Raw genomic sequence first — 17677 nt, 5'->3', positions numbered from 1 at the left:
TATGTTGCTGTCCTCATTGGATACGGTGACGACAGGCTTCAATCAGAACGGTATGATCGTCTCAGGTAGAATACCTACTTTTAACTAATAATAAGATATGCAAAATGTATACCTATATAGGCATATTATCCTTGTCCTATACCTTTCAGGCAAGGACTTATATTCCCTTTGGGAAGATATAGGTCTCCCCAAAACTCTTGGAAACTGATGAGATACCCCACACCCTCCAATAAATTAGTGAGGTAAGAGCTATTCTAATCATACTACTTAAATATAATATATACATTATCCTGATCTACCAAAGCTGAAAAGATATATCTCCTTTTCCCCTGATAGGATCCCACTTCAATAAATCCAAGAGATATATACATCGGAAGATAATATTTTCCTGGGAAAAATTAGCTTTTTTTCCCCTTTTTTCCCTATTTTTCCTGGTTTCGTTTTCTCTTTTTTCCCCTCTTTATATGTCTACATGAAAATCATCATAACAGGTGAATTTTACATGAATATTCTCTGTAATAATGTTTATATACATACTTACATTAACCTTGGATCTCTGACAGTTGTAAATATACTCACTGTTTCAGATACAAAATAAATCCTTATACCTGACTCTAGCTCTCAACGCATGGGAGTTCAAATCCCCCCGAAGGGGAACCTTCTTTTGGGCTCTACTGTTTTGCAGGTATGTCTTTTTAACACAAGGGGTCTTTTCATCCTTCCCCCTTTTCTTTTCTTTTTCTTTTTCTTTTTTCCCCCCCTTTCCCTCTTTTTTCTTTTTCTTTTTGTCCTTTCCCCCTTCCTCTTCTTCCCCCTTTTTTCCCTCCCCCCCTTTTTTCCTTTTTTCCTTTTCAATCTTTGGGAGTAGGTTTCCTCTCTAGGAGTATCCTGGACCAGCATGAGGCTTTCCAGGACCTCTTTAAGGGCAACATGTGGTCGCAGATGCTAATAATATATTTTTTACATGTATAAAAAAGTTTTCACTGTAAAATGTTTAGATATATTCTGTTTCTTGGAACTTACATTTGACCATGTATTTCAGGAACATATGCAGACTCCCTGAGGAAGATTTATGTACTAAAACAAACAGTTTGAAACGCGTTGGACTCTGCTATGTACCTACAACTGTATTGTATCATTCATGCTTTTTTGATTCTATGACTCAAACATGTACAGTTTATGATGATTGTCTGTTACAACCACAACTTTACAAAATAAATAATTTTATAATAACTTCACGTTAAAATTTCTCTTATGAGAGCCTTTACTGTTACCCTTAAAGTCCCACAACCTAAGGGGGTTTCTCTTTCAATTTATGACGGGATTATGGTAACCAATTACCCGGTAGCTATCTATATCATTTTACACTTTACGTTTCGGGTGGATAACACACCCTACCCCCATCTTTTTAGATAACTACCTGGTAACCCACTTTTTTGAGATTAATTAATTTACTAGTTTTCTTACATTTTAAAAGGGCTAAGGTGGGAAATAGTTTCCATAATAGATTTCCCCTATATACCCTCTATCAGGCTATCTATATAGCCTGCCCTATACCGCATCTTCGAGATGGGAGGGTTTCAGGGGGATGGATGGGAGGAGTTAATGTCAGGTATTGAGAGTAAATTTCAACAAAAGGAACAAATAGAATCAGATATCTACACTCTATTTTCTACTCTAAAAAGATTTTTAGAAAAAAAGTCAGCGCTACACTGGCATATTAAAACATTCGATAAATATGTGAAGGAAGGTCTGAATCCTCTAGGATTGAGGATTCAGATCTTCCCAACGTTGGAAAATATTTCGCAGGAATTGAAACAAGATTGGGAGAGGATTCTTAATGAATGCTCAAGAAATTTAATGGTTCTTCTCCAAACGGAATATTTAAAACAATTGAAACATATAGAATCAGAGGTTTCTACTATTAATAAACAACTTACTCCTTTAAAAACATCTCCTCTTTATATAGAACAAGAGGTAAAACTAAAAACTTACCTGGAGGACTATAACAGAATAATATTACAAAGAAAGGAGAAAAAATACTGGAGAGATCGGATAGCCTTTAATGAAGGTAAAGCATATAAATGGAATTCAGGACAACGGAATACAAGACGCAGAAATGAATACAAGAGGAGTGATTATCATTCCTCTGACTCATCTGCCTCTAATTCCTCTCAATCTAACTCACGTGGTCGTCCTCGAGCGGACTATCCACAAATGAGAAAAAACAAAGATAAAACTAAGACTAAAACTAACACACCACGAGGACAAACATCACAATCTAGAAATAACGACGCTACAACTAGTGAAAATATGAGTGGCCCTAATGAGAACCAAGATCCTAGCGGATCACAACCTGAAGGGACGACAGGCAATAAAACTCAAGGCACGGTAAATAAGGGGATTTTTTTAGGGAAGCCTCACACGCGACTGGCAGTCAAAACACAAGCCAGCATGGACTCCTTTGCAGTAAAGATAACCGACAAAATCGATTAACCATTATAAACCTCTCTTCTCATATTCTAACCCAGGAGGAGGAGGATTTACTTAATTTAGGATTATCTTTCTGCCCAAGTCAGAAAACAGATAAATTTAGTGTCATTAAAGACATTAATCTTTTTGCAAGGGATATTTTTTTCAAAAGCAAATTTTTCAAACAAGCGGATAAAATGCAGAGACCTGACTCCAAATTAAAAGCGGCAGAATATCGAGCCCTCAGGGATTTAAATATTTTGTTACAGGAGAGTGGTTACGATGACCAAGAAATTTGGGAAAACCTCAGCAGTTCTTCTGATGAGGAATCCATACAAACACAAAAAAAGGATCCAGCTCCAACTAAAAAATTCAAGAAAAAATCTCCAAAATTTCCTCAATTAAATCAAAATCCCACAATAGCTTTGTTTGTGAGACAAGTCTCAAAAGATATCAACAAACTAAACGTCAACCCTACTATAGATAACCTCCTCCCAAACCAACGTAAAGCCCTTAAAACCCTCCAAAAAGATAATAACATCACCTTAAAACCAAGTGATAAGGGGGGGAACATTGTTCTAATGAACAATGGGGATTATGAGAAGATGTGCTATAAACTTCTAAACAATACAACGTGTTATCAAAAAATTTCTGCCTCTATAGTCCAACAATTCAATAAAGAATACTATGCTATCATTGATGATGCCAGAACTACTGGCACCATTACTACAGAGATGTGGGAGTACATGAGGATATCACATCCACGTACTCCCACATTCTACTGTTTACCTAAAGTCCATAAAAACTTGAGAGATCCACCCGGCCGCCCCATAATATCGGGTAACGGTAGTATAACAGAAACTGCCAGCCGTGTTGTGGACGCCCACCTCAAACCCCATGTAATTGGTTTAACATCCTACACTAAAGACACTATTCATATGCTTCAAATTATAGAAAATGTTACCATTCCGTTGAACGCTATTCTAGTAACCATAGATGCAGAATGCCTCTATAATTCTATACCACATGACAAAGGCCTTTTGGCCATCAAAAATATTCTGCTACAAAGGGGACAACAAGAACCAAACTACAATAAATTTATTGTGGATTTGTTAAAATTTATCTTAGAACACAATGTGTTCTCTTTTCAAGGCTCCCACTACCTCCAGGTACAGGGAGTAGCAATGGGGACTTGCTGTGCCCCATCCTACGCGAACCTGTACCTGGGGGAGTGGGAGCATAAAATCATTACCAATGAAGACTTGTCGATGTACTCTTGCCACTTTCTTTTGTGGCAGAGATACATCGACGACATCTTCATGGTATGGGATGGCCCGGTGGATTTACTTAAAGAGTGTCTTACTAGACTGAATGAGAATAATATGAACTTATTTTTCACTATGAAGTATGACTTTAAATCTGTGGACTTCCTTGATATTACCATCATCAAAGAAGATGATGGTCAACTATCAACCACTTTATTCAGAAAAGCCACAGCTGGCAATACACTGCTTCATGCAGAAAGTTTTCATCCTCAACCCCTTAAGAGATCTATTCCATACTCACAATATTTAAGAATTAAAAGAAATTGTTCCTCTGAGAAAAACTTCAAAGAAAAGGCAAATAAATTGACACAGAGACTCTTAGAAAGGGGATATTCCAGATCATGTCTCAGGAAAAATTACAATAAAGTACAAATCTTAAAAAGACAGGACCTACTGTTCAAACCTCAGAAACAGGAAGAAATACCCCCCAGGAATCCACCAAGAATAATTTTAAATTATTCAACTGAACATGAGAATATCTATGGAATTCTAAAAAAACATTGGGCTATACTCAGGGAGGATCCTATCCTCCAACATATAGTGACACCAGCCCCAGCCATCACATACAGAAGAGCCACCTCTATAAAAGATACTCTAGTACAAAGTGAGTACAAAGGCCCCAATAGAGAGGACCCATGTCAACAAAAAGGCACATTCCCCTGTGGTAGATGTGATCAATGCAAAGTGATAGTCAGATGCAAAACAACCACACTGCCCAATGGTGAAATTTTTCAACCCAGACATTTTGTAAATTGTAAAACTAAGGGGGTCGTGTATTTGATGCGCTGCGAATGTAAGGCCTTCTATGTCGGGAAGACCAAGCAAGAACTAGGAAAACGCATCAATAAACATATGCAGAGTCTCAATATTGGAGACCTTTATCTACCACTTGGTAGGCATATGGCAATTACGCACAAATACAGGACCCCCAAGGTAACTTTTTATGCCCTTGAAAGGGTACATATACCGGCCAGGGGGGGTGATTGGAACAAGCAGCTACTCCAGCGGGAAATGCGCTGGATTGCTAGGCTTGCGGCAACCACCCCCCCTGGCCTAAATGAGGCGGAAAGTTATAGGCCTTTTCTAGAGGGATTTTCCTCGGGGAAGACAGACTGAGGGTCCTTACTCTCTATGTCCTTTTTCCCTTTGGGAAATATACTCCACACTTCATATAAAAGTGGATAAATTTCTCACTTAGATCTCAAATACCTTCTCCTTATTCAAACTAGGACCATTACGACATTGTAAAACCCTCCCCCTCTCATCCCCCCCCCCCCTCCCCCCATCGTGATTATGTGATAGTACTAAGATACCAAATTTTATGAGATATCAGATCTCTAAGTGGGTCACAAAATCATCCACATTACTAATATACTATTATATCCTAAATTGGATATACATTTAAATTGTCCAAAATAAATATGTGATGCATTCTGCGACTAACATTTTTTCCTTTTGTCACAGGTCAATGCTGGGGGTGGGTTTACAACTACAGACCGGTTTTGGGTCTTCTCTGTGCAAATATCCCCTGATTGGGGAATTTTTGCCCTCCCTGCCCCCCCTCTCCTGTGCACTAGAGGCTTTCCCTTCCCTCTTTTTGAAAAAAACCCCCCCTTTTCTAGATTCTGTTATCTCTTTCTTTCTTCCCATTGTGTAGGCCTACCAGCCAACTTGTATCCCTGTCCATGTAATTGACACCAACATGGCATTTATATCATCCCTTTTTCTCTTTCCCCTCGGGGGGCTCCCCTGCAAATGAGAGCCCGGCACGGGTGAGACATCTCCTATGGGGACCACCATTAGGCCCCTCAAACATCTGGAGAAACAAGCGTTTCCGGGACGTTAACATTTGGTTGCTATGCTCCATATGTCTCATCCTGAAACCCCTGGTCAATCTTTTCCAGGGGATATACGCATCACCCGTGCCTGGGGCGTTATCTTCTACAGATTTCCCCTTTCTTTAAAACAAGTGTCCACTAGTAGTCTCCATATACAATATAGATAGGTATTATTTATTCCATTCACAATGTTTATTTCACCTTCAATTAAAAATTAAAATTAATTAAAATTATCCCCCCTCTATGTATCTACCGCATGACTATACCGCTACAACTTAGGCGGACATATTAGCGGAGTCTATTAGAGAAAAGGGCGGATATGACGTCACCGCCAGTCCAGCGGAATAATCTCCGGGCATTTCAGGCGGAAATGACACACGTCGGAGCCTTTGATTTGGGCGGATGTGATGTCACCGCCAGTCCGGGGAACTTCCGGTGGTAAAAGACGGATATGACGTAACTACTTACAAAACTCCCGCGAGAATCACCACGAGACTCTGGACACTTGGGTACTTAAGGGGACACCGAGAGCCAGAACGGAGAGCTATCTCTCCGATGCAACACCGAACGCCTATTGCGCCGATATCCATACATAACAGTGAGTACTCTGGAGGAGACCTATATAACCAAAAACTTTTTTCTTAACTATGAAGGCAACTTATTATAAGAGGGTTTTATCTTATTTTTTTCTCTATGTGACTACCAGGATTCATAGGACGAGTAATCTTAGATCACATCCTATATCTCATAGGATGATATGTTGCTGTCCTCATTGGATACGGTGACGACAGGCTTCAATCAGAACGGTATGATCGTCTCAGGTGGAATACCTACTTTTAACTAATAATAAGATATGCAAAATGTATACCTATATAGGCATATTATCCTTGTCCTATACCTTTCAGGCAAGGACTTCTATTCCCTTTGGGAAGATATAGGTCTCCCCAAAACTCTTGGAAACTGATGAGATACCCCACACCCTCCAATAAATTAGTGAGGTAAGAGCTATTCTAATCATACTACTTAAATATAATATATACATTATCCTGATCTACCAAAGCTGAAAAGATATATCTCCTTTTCCCCTGATAGGATCCCACTTCAATAAATCCAAGAGATATATACATCGGAAGATAATATTTTCCTGGGAAAAATTAGCTTTTTTTCCCCTTTTTTCCCTATTTTTCCTGGTTTCGTTTTCTCTTTTTTCCCCTCTTTATATGTCTACATGAAAATCATCATAACAGGTGAATTTTACATGAATATTCTCTGTAATAATGTTTATATACATACTTACATTAACCTTGGATCTCTGACAGTTGTAAATATACTCACTGTTTCAGATACAAAATAAATCCTTATACCTGACTCTAGCTCTCAACGCATGGGAGTTCAAATCCCCCCGAAGGGGAACCTTCTTTTGGGCTCTACTGTTTTGCAGGTATGTCTTTTTAACACAAGGGGTCTTTTCATCCTTCCCCCTTTTCTTTTCTTTTTCTTTTTCTTTTTCTTTTTTCCCCCCCTTTCCCTCTTTTTTCTTTTTCTTTTTGTCCTTTCCCCCTTCCTCTTCTTCCCCCTTTTTTCCCTCCCCCCCTTTTTTCCTTTTTTCCTTTTCAATCTTTGGGAGTAGGTTTCCTCTCTAGGAGTATCCTGGACCAGCATGAGGCTTTCCAGGACCTCTTTAAGGGCAACATGTGGTCGCAGATGCTAATAATATATTTTTTACATGTATAAAAAAGTTTTCACTGTAAAATGTTTAGATATATTCTGTTTCTTGGAACTTACATTTGACCATGTATTTCAGGAACATATGCAGACTCCCTGAGGAAGATTTATGTACTAAAACAAACAGTTTGAAACGCGTTGGACTCTGCTATGTACCTACAACTGTATTGTATCATTCATGCTTTTTTGATTCTATGACTCAAACATGTACAGTTTATGATGATTGTCTGTTACAACCACAACTTTACAAAATAAATAATTTTATAATAACTTCACGTTAAAATTTCTCTTATGAGAGCCTTTACTGTTACCCTTAAAGTCCCACAACCTAAGGGGGTTTCTCTTTCAATCGAGTGATTTAACATATGCTTAGATTTGTCATCCATGTGATGAAATGAAAAGTATGCCTTTTGCAATAAACTATGCATAAAATAGTTAGTTTGTATTTAATTTGAATGGTCCAAAGAATGTCAAGTAAAATGGTAGGCCCTCATGCATGTTCACTTCATCAAATCTGGCCCTCTTTGAAAAAAGTTTGGACACCCCTGAAGACACTAATAGAAGCCAAAAGAGTGCTATATACTGCTGATGAGAAAAGGAATTTAGCAGTTTATATTTACTAAAATAATTGCATTTCCCTTTTCTGTGTACTGTGGGATATCACATATGGTGAATACAAGGCCCTGGGTTTAGTAACACTAGCTTGTTATAAGTGCGCCTAAAGACTATAAGATCTATTTGGATGCATTTATCTTAAAGGGTAAATACTCTGAAAGCTGTTTTAGTTCCTGGTATATGGAGAGTTAAAGTGATTGCAAAAGTTCACACTATCATTTTGCAGTAATGCATGTGATAACACAATACATTTTGCATGCGTTGGTTGATTACAAGAGTTCTGGTAGGATCAACATTTTTTTTTTCATATTTCATATTTTTATATTCATAAACACACTAAGGTCCCTTTCACACTAGCGGACTGATCAGACCCTCAAGTCTCCTCTATGGCATGGAGGAAGTCAACAGACATGTGCCCGCTGATGCCCACAGACATCCGATTGGCTAAAAACAGACGGATGGGAAATCGTTCCCCCATCCATCTGGCGGATCAAATGGCAGTTGGGTGTAAACGGACGGACAGGCAGTCTGTTTACATTCCACCACCCATAGAGAAGAGCAGACTGTCTCTTTCCCTGCTGAGCAGTGCAAAGGGCCTAAAAGTGAGCAAATTCATTGCTAGGGTTACATACACTCTAATCTTTGCATGACAATCACTCCTACAAATCTTCCCAAGTGACTGCAAAAGGGCAAGGATAATGCAGCAATCATGCTTCTAGCGCAGGCTAGAGCATTAATGTAAAACGTCAAACTTTCTGGGCAAGACATTTTTGTATTTTCTTTCGAATATCACATTTAATATTGCACCCATTACACCTTCATATTCAAGCACATCTATTATTTTTAAGAGCTACGGTAAAAGAATACAAAAACAAACCAACCAAATGCTGGATTAAAAACATGGCAAACTGAGACAGGCATAAAGCCGGATAAACAAAGCCTTGCAATTGACACTAGTACAAAAAGCCAAGCAGACGCTGACATTTGGAAAGTAATACAGGGAGCGTTTCCAAGACCAGTCAGTACACATCTAGCTCAGCATTACTCTGCTGGTCCCTCCCCTCTGCACAAGGCTGAAAAACACAACCATTGCCCAGATCTTCTAAAAAGCAATCCTGTTATGATGTGCACAGGCAAATGTAGCATTTAGATCAGTAAAATCTAGGTTTTCTAATTCTTACATAAATAGGGCAAACCTCTATAAAAAAAAAAAAATAAAACACCATGAAAATCACATGGACCTGAAATCTAAACAATACTTTTATGTAGGAAAATAATTGTTTGTGCGAGAGAATATAAGCACTGAAGTGTTGGAGCCGCTATGCTCTCAAGACTGAAAGAATACAAAACATTTCTCTGAATGCAGATACATCTACAAACCAGAAAATGCTTTTAAGTGTGGCCCTAAAACAGTCTGAAGAAGGGTACAAAAAAAAAAAAAATTCAAAAGGCACTAGACATAAAAACACAGTGAAGACAGTCATCAAGTAAGGAAAATATGGCACAACAGTGAATTGGCATTACCAAGAACTTGACTTTCCTCCAAAACTGATGAAAAAAAACCAAGAAGAAATCTGGTCCGGGAGGCTGCCAAGAGGCCTGCAGTAAGTTCTGGCAAGTGCTGGTTGTGTACAGCGTGTCACAACAACCTCCTGTAATTTTCATACACTACTGTGCAAAAGTTTTAGGCAGGTATGAAAAAAGTGCTGTAAAATTAGGAATGCTTTTGGAAATAAGTGTTGGTCTATTCAATTAACAAAATGGAAAGTAAATGAACAGAAGAGAAATCCAAACCAAATCCCTATTTGGTGTGACCACCCTTTGCCTTCAAAAACAGCATCAGTTTTTCTAGGTACGCAGATTTTGTAGAAACTCGGCTGGTAGGTTGTTCCAAACATCTTGGGAGAACTAACCACAGATCTTCTGTGGATGTAGACTCCCTCAAATTCTTCTGTTACTTTGTGTAATGCAAGACAGACTCAAAAGATGTTGAGATCAGGGCTCTGTGGGGGGTCAAACCCTTGCTTCCAGGACTCCTTGTTATTTACACAGAGCTTCGTTCTTACTGACATTAGCAGCTGTATTGTTTGGGGTTGTTGTCCTGCTGGAGAATATATTTGGGGCAAATCACATGCTTCCCTGATGGTATGGCATGATGGAGAAGCATCTGCCTGACAACCCCTGATCCTGACCAAATCTCCAAATCTGTTTGAAAAAATGCAGCCCCAAACTTGCAAGGAACCTCCACAATGCTTCTCCTGTTGCCTGCGGACATTCCTTGTGCCACTCCCCAGGCCTTCGGCAAACAAACTGCCTCCTGCTACAGCCAAATATTTCAAAATTTGCCTCCTCAGTCCATTAACACCTGCTGCCATTTTTCTGTACCCCAGTTGCTATGTTTTGGAGTCGCTTAGCCTTGTTTCCATGTTGGAGGTATGGCTTTTTGACAGCAATTCTTCCATGAACACCATTTCTGGCCAGAGTTCTCTGGATAGTAGATGGATGTACCTGGGCTCCACTGGTTTCTGTCAGTTCTGTGCATATGGCACTGCTGGACATCTTCCAATGTTGAAGGGAAGTAAGTATGATGCGTCTTGTCTGCTACATACGTTTTCTTGGGTTCACGGTCAACGCTGCCCGTTTCTTTGTGCTTCTTCAAAAGACATTGGAAAAAATTGGGTAATCCTACACCTGACTCTAATCCTACAAAATCCCTGACTGTACAAATGTAAGAATTGATGCTGGTTTGAAGCCAAAGGGTAGTCGCACCAAAATATTGATTTTTCTTCTGTTCGCTTACTTTGCATTTTGTATATTGACAGAAAAACAATTCAAATATATTTTTGAAAGCATTCTCACTTTACAGCATTTCTTCACACCTGCCTAAAACTTTTGTACAGTACTTTATGTCTGGGCTGTGGGGTAGGGTGGTATTTCAATAAAAACAGTTTACATCAGTGCTTTGTGCTGATGTGCACTGGAAAAAAAAAAAAAAAAAAAAAAAAAAAAGTTAGAACAAGCACTACTTTTTCAGCACAATGCAACGTATGTAAACACATGTAAGTGCAATACAAATAAATGCAAGAGTCAAAACAGTTAGTTGTGGTTTTCTTCATCAAGAATAGTGAAGCTAAAAGTATTGCAACGCACATGCATTGATCTGTAAATACATAGAAATTTACTTGTGCAACACAAACTGCAGTGTGAATAGACCCTTAAGGTGGGGGAAAAAAATTTCAAGTTAATTTATCTTGGTCTGATTTTTTAGATCTCAAAAAACTGGCATTTTTACAGGTGTGTAGATTTTTTTTAAACCGACTGCTCCACTAAACTTGATTAAGGGCTCTTTCACACAGTCCGCCTCCGTAGGCGGATCCGTGCTGCTCAGCGGGGATTGATCCGCGATCCCCGCTGATCCGGCGGATGACAGCTCTCGTCTCCACTGGCAGTGCGGAGAGGGAGGGGTCACAGCCCCCGCTGCTCTCTATGGGGAAATCGGATGAGAGTGGACCGCCTGTCCGCTCTCATCCGATCCCATCCCCAGGACGGATGGAAAATAGGGTTTCCATCTGTCCGGATTTCACGGACAGGATCAGATGCGGATGGCAGCGGGTGTCAGCGGACATGTCACCGCTGACATCCGCTGCTCCATAGGGCTGAATGGGGCATCCGATCAGATCCGCCTAAAAAACTGACAGGCGGATCTGATCGGACTGCCTGTGTGAAAGAGCCCTTAGTGTTTTTTTTTTTTTTTTTAGAGCTTCAATTCTATTGCTAGACATCTGGCCAGAAACATCAAGTAAAAGTGTGTCAGTTATCCCTAACACTTACCCTCAAATATTTTTCTTGCTCATCTGTCCTTTGCTATGCTGCCTTTTATTTGAAAACGGATACCACGAATACTCCGTGCTTAAAACAGGCCAAATCTCAAACAAAAAACATGGAATCCTAGGAGACAACTGGATCTACTTACTCTATATACTTCTTCTAATAGAAGCTTAGCACAGTTCTTCCCCAGATCTTCAGGTAGCACAACAGAACCCTGCCCCTGAGGGTTTGATGCAAGCTCAGCACTTAAGAAGTATCCTTCGGTTGTTTCTGCCACTAATGATAAACCAAAACCAGGAGACCTGGAAATGAAAGAAGGTATCTTCAAAGAGCAATATACTAAGGTTATTCTGCAGTTTAGAAACAGTACAGCATAAGCTTTAAAGCCACCACATATACAGCAGAGTTTTCTTACTTTCCAGAATGGGTCCCTTTCAAATGATCCGTGTGTATATAAATATCTGGAAGAAATCTATTTAGAATGCTTCTAGCCGATTCAACGATTCGGTTGCCAATTTGTGGAGAAACTCGAACTGAGTATCTGTTGGTCAAGGGTTAAGGAGCCAGCAACAGCACAAAAAAATAAAATGCACAAAGATAATCTCATCACCATACAAAACTAAGGTCATCAACTAAGGTCTCCAAAACACACAGCTGCTCACATAATCAGACAATGCTTTAATGTGTCATTATTACTTCAAGCATGAGAATAAATCAGAGATTTCCATCTCCACCCAAGAGGGAGTTTAAAATTATAGCAGTTATTGGTTGTAGGAAAGGAAGCTTTATTCACCCCTCACGTATTTGAAGACCATGCAGTGAACAGTATTTAACCCACAAGCTTTAAAGTTATAAAAACATCTTAAAAAAAGTTTGATTCTCTATACATTAACCCAAGAACAAAAATGTTATTTTGCTGGTTACCAGCCAGATATAGTAGCTGCACAATCCCCCCCCCCCCCCACACTTTACTTTCAATCCTCACTTGGTGGTCTTGAGCCCCCTCCCTCTTTACTTTCTCCTATCCTCACCTGGTGGTCTTGTGCCCCCCCCCCCAGCTTTACTTTCTATCCTCACCAGGTGGTCTTGCGCTCCCCCCACCCCCTTTACTCTCTATCCTCACCCGGTGGTCTTGCGCTCCCCCCCCCCCACTTTACCCTCTATCCTCACCTGGTAGTCTTTCACTCCCCCCTCCCCCTTTACTCTCTATCCTCACTTGGTGGTCCCGCGCCCCCCTCTTTACTTTATATCCTCAGCCAGTGGTCCTACCCCCCCCCCCCCCCAAGGGGATTGCTCCCACCAACCCCTGCAGTTTCATGCTTTTCCAATGAAGGCAATATCAGTGAGCATCGTTTTCCCTCTATAGCCAGTGGCCAGTGTTTTCCCTCTACTGATTGATTGATAGTTTGTATGTTACCCTCATCTTGTATAGATTAATCTGGCAGAGTGTGCAGGAGTTAAGCAATTAGATAACAGCCCTTGTGGAGCAGATATCTAGTATTAAAAACAGGAGAAGAGAGTGTCCCTGGAAATCTGTAAAGCTCACTATACACTACACAGTCTGATTGTACAATCCCCTTTAGATCTACAAGCAACCATGTAATGGAAGGGTCTGCCTGATTGGATACACAGTAATTGGATAGAAAAGGCATGTCCTCTTATTATGTAACTTTGGTAACGTAAAAAGGAGAGATTGTATAGTGTATGACCACCTTTATATACCTAAATTGAACTAGTAGCACTTCTGGTGCCATTAATAGTTACTGGCACCCTAAATACAGATGCAAACGCGCAGTAAAAAATGTGCAAACCCTAATGTGCCAAAATTGCCCCATGAGCTACTTTGCTGCGTTTTCCGCAGATTGGGCCGCCCATTGAAATCAAGAATGCTTGTTTTAACATTTCGAACTGAGAGATGAAGACTCAAAGCTTCCATGAAATAGGTAAGTGAGAGAAGTACATTGGGATCACATGGGCAGAAAAACATAAGAAAAGGCTTCTACTGATTGTGAAAAGCAAAATTCTGCCAGAAAAGTTGAATTTAGCCTTTTAACTCCCCGGAACTGCAATGTACAGCTGTTGCACTTCTCTCCCAACTAGGAGATGTTGATGTGGTCTCCAAGAGACACGCAGCATCTGATGTAATACTGTAGCGCCATACAGAATACTCTCTCTTTCAATATAGTATAGAAATTCTGAAATTGCTGAAGTAAAAAAAGGATACGCTACTCCTCGGATACGCTTTATTTTGCCAGAATCTGTTAAAAGAACTGGTCTCAGAACCTTTCTTATTGGACAGGAAAATATTACCTCCCCTCCTCCTCCAGGAGGCATTCCTCTCTTCACAATCTAAAAGGAAAAATAAAAAAAAAACAAAAAAAAACACAGGACTTTTGTACTCGCCGTAAGATCATTTTCTTAGAATTCATTGAGGGACACCGGAAGTCTTTATGTGCTATACTGCCACCTACAGGAGAGTTTGGACACTGGCAAACAAAGTTTGGGCCAGTCAGGGATAACCCTTTAACTATCAGCATGTGTACATGCAGAATAAAACAAGTACAGTATCTCACAAAGGGTACACCCCTCACATTTTTGTAAATATTTTATCTTTTCATGTGACAATGCCAAAGAAATGACACTTTGCTACAATGTAAAGTAGTGAGTGTATAGCTTGTATAACAATGTAAATTTGCTGTCCCTTCAAAATAGCTCAACACACAGCCATTAATGTCTAAAGAACTGGCAACAAAAGTGAGTACACCCCTTAATGAAAATGTCCAAATTAGGCCCAATTAACCATTTTCCCTTCCCGATGTCATGTGACTCCTTAGTGTTACAAGGTCTCCAGTGTGAATGGGAACAGGTGTGTTAAATTTGGTGTTATCGCTCTCGCTCTCATACTGGTCAATGAAAGTTCAACATGTCACCTCATGGCAAAGAACTCTGAGGATCTGAAAAAAAGAATTGTTAATTTACATAAAGATGACCTAAAGCTATAAGAAGATTGCCAAGACCCTGAAACTGAGCTGCAGCATGGTGGCCAAGACCATACAGTGGTTTACCAGGACAGGTTCCACTCCTAAAAGGCCTTGCCATGGTCAACCAAAGAAGTTGAGTGCACGTGCTCATCTTCATATCTAGAGGTTGTCTTTGGGAAATAGACGTATGAATGCTGCCAGCATTGCTGCAGATGTTGAAGGGGTGGGGGGGGGTCAGCCTGTCAGTGCTCAGACTATACGCCGCACACAGCATCAAATTGATCTCCATGGCTGTCAACCCTTTTAGAAGGATGATGCACAAGAAAGCCCGCAAACAGTTTGCTGAAGACAAGCAGACTAAGGACATGAATTACTGGAACCATGTCCTGTGGTCTAAAGGAGACCAAGATAAACGTGTCTGATTCAAATGGTGTGTGGTGGCAACAAGTTAGGAGTACAAAGACAAGTGTGTTTTGCCTACAGACATGCATGGTAGTGGGAGTGTCACAGTCTCAGTTTGGGGGGGGGGGGGGGGAGACAATTGTGGTAGACATAAGCCAAAGTCCAGATAAAAACTTTATAAGCCGTGTTTTTGGGATAAAGGTTTTGCACAAATTTAAAAAAAAAAAAAAAGCTGATCATTGTAAGCACCCCCGTGTCAGTGGTAAATGACTTGTCTCATCTCTGATTTATCTGCATAACAGCTTTTGAAAAAGAACACTTATGCCACGTTTCCACTGAGCGGTACATGGTTCAGTTTAGTACAGTTCAGTACGGTTCGAACGTTACACCTTGATCAGGCTTGCGTTTCTACTGCCAACAGTACCTCAACAGTATAGCTCCACCCTGTTGGTACGGTACTAATATGCTTGGTACCCCAACGAAAGGGTCCCAAAAAAGTGGTAGGGTACGGTTCGTAATTAGGGTACCATTCACAACTTTTGACAGTGGAAACGGCAAAAATTGCGTACCGTACTGAACCAAACTGCTCAGTGGAAACGAGGTATAAGTGACAGGATCGCTTGTTTGCTTATGGGTTTAATCCTGCTTCAATGGATGAGAAAGAAAAACCAGATAAAAATAAAACCTCTGCAGGCATTTTATGTAAATTATAAGCACCCTAGCAATCTTTAAAGTCCAAACTCCAGGCAAAAATACTTTTCTGTTCTCTGAAAATACCCATTACAAAATTTGCAGCTAATGGGCTTTCATGTACAAGTAACCCAAGCAGCTCTACAGCTGCCTGATTATTTCTACAAGGCACGCAAGGAGAGGGTGGAGGGTCTGGGAACCCCCCCCCCCCCCGGCAGTCAGCAAGTGGTTAACAGAGAGAGACCACTACCTCCCTATGGCTTTATTCTGGATTATGTGCACACCATACAAGGTAGAACCTTACCTTGAGTTCAAAATGTTCACCATCTATGCCAAACTTTTTCAGCAAAGGAATAGTTGTGGCTTTAAGGGTATCCACCTATAAAGAAAAAAGTATATATAATCTGGTTGTCAAAGGATCCTAAATCCATGCTGAAATATTTAATGCAGTTTTTCTATACTCCAGTCCTGTAATTAAAGTAATGAATGTATATAGGATCTTTTTTTATAGGGGAAAAAAAAAAAAAAAAAAACTGGTTTAACATTTTTTTAAATTTACAACACAAAAAAAACACTTCTTTACAAAGGATCATTTTATACAAGCTGCATAGGTGCACAAATGTTTGCATAGCATACAAGCTTTTCTAATGTGAAAGCCTATCACTAGCTCTGCAGTACAGTGGTAGTAATTACATTACCTAAAAAAGAACAAATTATTATGTGGTGAGTGGAGACGAGAAGTACAGTTCTAATTTTTAACATTACAGCAACAGGTGCCAGGCCTTACTCTAGCAAGTTACCTCACAATATCAGCTGGTTGATATAGAGCTAAAACAACGTGTTTAGGACTGCAGAGTTTGAATGACAGGAAGAGATACTTTGGTGTTTCTCAATTGATCGTATGTTTTCTCAATTTCTATGTACCGAGCCTGGGTATGCCCAATAAGGCTTACCGTAGTTTTATACTTTATTTTTGAAGAAAAAAAAAAAAAATCTAAAGCCAAGCCAGAAATTAAGCTTTTCAGTTCACTCTAATTAGCACCTAAAAAAAGAATGAAACTGCTTTAAATATGATATAAATGGTGTACTAGAGCTGCATGATTAATGGTATGATAAATCGCAGTCTCAATTCATTCCCTGCTGTGACACCCGACAGATATCCTGGGTGTCTGTCAGAGCTCAGCTGACACAACGGAGTCGATGCTTCCTGTGTAGTTCCGGCTCCGTTCTGTCACAGGCGGAGTGATATCAATTGCACTCCGCCTGTGAAAGGAGACCGAGAAGAGCGGAGCTACAGGAAGCATCGGTGCTGCACTGCTCCTCACACTTCGATTAGCACCTCCTGAAATTGTAATAATAATAATAATAATAATAATAATAATAATAATAAATATATTTTTTTAAAGATTGAGAATCGTGAGAGAATCATGATCTTCATTCTAAGCAAAAAAAAAAGAATTGTGCAGGTCTACGTTGTACAATCTGTTTCACGGATAAAATTACAACTCAGCTAAAGAAGCTTGCTTTCCAACTCCCTTCGATTAAAGCCTACTGAGCACTCCGATAAGGGATAAATCGGAGCTTTCTCACTTGTATACTGAGTAACTTGGGTTGTCAGTCAACATGATGTTGTAAAGAGGGCACAGACAGACACATGAGGGCATCAAGTCCCAGACTGTAAACTAGTTTGATTTATTAAGAAAAACTAAAAATCTTTCCCGTTTTGGGTTAAGATCTTACCGAGGGATCAACCTGATCATTAGTGACCCCACGAAGTGTAATCCTTAATGGATGTTTCATA

The 17677-nt window shown here is 39.9% G+C and overlaps 1 protein-coding gene across 3 annotated transcripts in view; it reads right to left on the bottom strand.

Moving 5' to 3' along the window:
- Positions 1 to 17677, bottom strand: part of RCL1 (RNA terminal phosphate cyclase like 1) — a 61107-nt gene that overhangs the window by 19674 nt on the left and 23756 nt on the right. For all 3 annotated transcript variants that reach the window (XM_082274017.1, XM_082274019.1, XM_082274018.1), the window contains 5 exons: positions 17617 to 17677; positions 16181 to 16255; positions 14028 to 14152; positions 12219 to 12344; positions 11949 to 12105 (listed from right to left, as the gene is read on the bottom strand). The exon at positions 17617 to 17677 is cut by the window's right edge and continues 115 nt beyond it. In XM_082274017.1, the coding sequence (XP_082130143.1) occupies positions 11949 to 12105; positions 12219 to 12344; positions 14028 to 14152; positions 16181 to 16255; positions 17617 to 17677 (544 nt within the window). The remainder of the gene's footprint in view (positions 1 to 11948; positions 12106 to 12218; positions 12345 to 14027; positions 14153 to 16180; positions 16256 to 17616) is intronic.

The sequence above is a fragment of the Pelophylax lessonae genome, assembly GCF_965119305.1.
Source record: "Pelophylax lessonae genome assembly, chromosome: 1".
In the NCBI taxonomy this organism is placed as follows: Eukaryota; Metazoa; Chordata; class Amphibia; order Anura; family Ranidae; genus Pelophylax; species Pelophylax lessonae.
The sequence above is the reverse complement of the archived record's forward strand: the minus strand, read 5'-3'. Positions and strand labels throughout refer to the sequence as shown.